At 40.9% G+C, this 3,121-nt stretch overlaps 2 protein-coding genes across 2 annotated transcripts in view; both read left to right on the top strand.

The window, feature by feature from the left end:
- The window catches only part of LOC103373958 (protocadherin gamma-A11-like), a 15,439-nt gene extending 14,941 nt beyond the window's left edge, over nucleotides 1-498 (top strand). Inside the window, exon 4 of the mRNA XM_008303971.1 lies at nucleotides 1-498. Coding sequence (XP_008302193.1) covers nucleotides 1-498 — 498 coding nt within the window.
- Nucleotides 499-1,838: 1,340 nt separating this feature from the next.
- The window catches only part of LOC103373957 (protocadherin gamma-B5-like), a 5,929-nt gene continuing 4,646 nt past the window's right edge, over nucleotides 1,839-3,121 (top strand). The window contains exon 1 of the mRNA XM_008303970.1: nucleotides 1,839-3,121. This exon is cut by the window's right edge and continues 5 nt beyond it. Coding sequence (XP_008302192.1) covers nucleotides 1,839-3,121 — 1,283 coding nt within the window.

Raw genomic sequence — 3,121 nt, 5'->3', positions numbered from 1 at the left:
AACCTGATTGTGTCAGTGAGAGACAACGGACAGCCCTCTCTGTCTGCCACCTGCTCCATGTATTTACTGATTTCTGACAACTTGGCTGAGGTGCCGGAACTGAAAGAAATGTCGAACTATGAGAATAATTCCAAGCTGACCTCGTACCTGATTATTGCTCTGGTGTCTGTGTCCACCTTCTTCCTGACCTTCATCATCATCATCCTGGGTGTGAGGTTTTGTCGCAGGAGAAAGCCCAGACTGTTGTTTGATGGAGCAGTTGCCATCCCCAGCGCTTATCTCCCTCCTAATTACGCAGATGTTGACGGCACAGGAACTTTACGCAGCACTTACAATTATGACGCGTACCTGACAACAGGTTCTCGGACCAGTGACTTCAAGTTTGTGACATCTTACAATGACAACACTCTGCCTGCAGACCAGACTCTAAGAAAAAGCCCCACAGACTTCCTCGAGGCTTTCGGAGATTCTGACGATTCTTCCCAGGTAAGAAAGTGAAGCAATTAGTATTCATCCCACAGTTCTGAGGTGACACTTACTAAAAAGTGTCACATCCAATGGCAACTCATGACCTGCAGACTCGGATGAAAAGTCACACAGAGTTTGCTGACGCTTTATGGGCGTCAATGAATTTACTGGTCGTAAACGTCGCATGAAAATAATTTTCATGTATCTGTTTACAATGGTTAAATGTCAGTGATGCTGGTATATTCATTCTTTTTTTCTTTTTTTTAGCAAGCATTTACCTTAACACGTTTGTTGTTTCATCGATTTATATGTATATTTATTTAGAAAATATATTGTTCATGAAGTACAAAAAAAAAAAAAAAAAAAAGGCAAATTGGTTGCAGGTGTTTCAATGCAATCCCCCAGTATATTTATACACTGCACTTAAAGAGAAAACAGTTTGGCTTTCTGCTAAAGTTAAGCTCTGTTTAGTTTAATATCTGTCCCTATCCGTGGTCCTGATTGCAGCAACTAACTCAGAAATGTATCCTGTTCCTCGTCTTTTCGAGATCATAGTGTAAATAAAACACATCTTGGCTGTATAACGAAGGAAAATGCTTCCAAAACTTTGTCTTTACACTTCGTCATCAGGTCGGTGTTTTTTCATTTGTACGTTATTGCAGATTTATCGATTAACAGTCATTTGAAATCAGGTATTTTCTGCTAGTCTATGTACATTGTTCACTGCGATGCACACAGTGACGACACAAACAACAGCCTTGCAATGAAGGTTGATAAAACAATCGTAAAATTCTACCTGTTTCTATTTTTGACGTCTGTTACTGTGCAGAAACTCGTTTGTTCAGCTGTATTCACAGTTTTAGGTGGCTTTGACTGCAATGTTGTGTCAATTTGTAGTATGTTATAAGGTTTCCCTTGCAATCTTTGCTCAACTAAATATTCGACAAGACACAGGTTTATTGAGAGAATATCCAGAATCAGATGCAACACTATTCTAACGACCTGCAAAGCCTGAAAACATCCATAGACTTAAAAGAAACGATAATTTTATTTGAGTGAAATGCCTCATCTCGTCTGGCTGGCTTTCTCTCTGAGATAAAGTCTCAGACATAAAGTAAGTTGCATTTCTGTCATAACTTGCAGGATGACTGTACATTGTAATCTTGAGGACATGCTGTGAGTGTCGCTGTCTACCAATTCAAAACTGATACAGGCTCCATATGAAACCTTTCAGCGTCTCCACCCACAGTTTTCCTATTCATTGTTTGCCACAACGCTATTTGTCCTGAATTGCTATCAGATGTACACATTCATCTGTCTTTGTGAAGATTGCTAATCACGTCCTTTTGATTCATTTGGATTGATGAAGGATGGCGTGTATGGGATTCTCAGTGAACCTTATCTGTGGCTCACTTTTATTGCTTTTTGGATTACGGCTTTGTTATGGCGACGTCAGCTATTCTTTTCCTGAGGAAATGAAACGCGGGTCCGTGATTGGAAACATAGCCAAGGATCTTGGGCTTCAAGTAAGCAGACTTCCACCTCGGAAGGCTCGAATTGTCCTGGAAGGAAACCGTAAACGTTATTGTGAGATAAATGCGGATACCGGAGAGCTGGTCGTGGCTGAACGGATTGACCGAGAGGAGCTATGTGGAGCGAAGATTACATGTAATTTAAAATGCGAGTTGGTACTGGAGGATCCACTAGAATCACACCGAATATCTTTGCAAATCCAGGACGTTAATGACAATCCACCTGTTTTTGCTAAGGATACTGTTAAATTGGAGATACGTGAATCAGCTCCCAAAGGTTCTCGCTACAGAATAAACGCTGCACGCGATGCAGACATTGGACAAAATGCTGTTCAAAATTATGTTTTACAAAAAAATGATTATTTTGTTCTGAACGTACTAACTAATTCTGTTGGTACAAAATACAGTGAGATAGTCTTGGATAGAGAATTAGATCGCGAAGAACAGCAGGAGGTGGTTTTATTGCTGACGGCCGTCGATGGTGGATCTCCTCAGAGATCAGGCACTGCAGTCATAAACATCACTGTACTGGATGCTAATGATAACGCCCCAGTGTTTAGCCAAGCCATCTATGAGGCAACTTTACCTGAAAACTCTCCTTTAGACACTGTAGTAGTGACAGTGAGTGCTACTGATGCAGATGAAGGTGTGAATGGTAAAGTAACCTATGAATTCAGTGGAATCAGTGATATCGCAAAGCAAATATTTTCATTGAATGAATTCACTGGAGAAATTACAGTAGCAGAAAATGTTGACTATGAACAAGAATCAAAGTTCGAAATGCTAATTGAGGGAAAAGATGGCTATGGCCTGTCTACAGAAGCAAAAATAGTGGTTGATATAACTGACGTGAATGACAATGCCCCGGTGATACATATTAATTCATTAGCAAACCCCATACCTGAGAACGTGTCACCTGGTACAGAGGTGGGCATCATTAACGTGCAGGATGCAGACTCAGGCAATAACCGACAGGTCCGATGCTCCATTCAGCAAAACGTTCCTTTTAAATTGGTTCCTTCTATTAAAAACTATTATTCTCTGGTGAGCACAGGACAACTGGACCGTGAAGTGGTGTCTGACTACAACATTACAATCAGTGCCACTGACGAGGGCTCTCC

Source organism: Stegastes partitus, unplaced genomic scaffold, assembly GCF_000690725.1.
Source record: "Stegastes partitus isolate 25-593 unplaced genomic scaffold, Stegastes_partitus-1.0.2 Scaffold2105, whole genome shotgun sequence".
NCBI lineage: Eukaryota > Metazoa > Chordata > Actinopteri > Pomacentridae > Stegastes > Stegastes partitus.
Note: the sequence above shows the minus strand (reverse complement) of the source record. Positions and strands in the feature narration are given on the sequence as shown.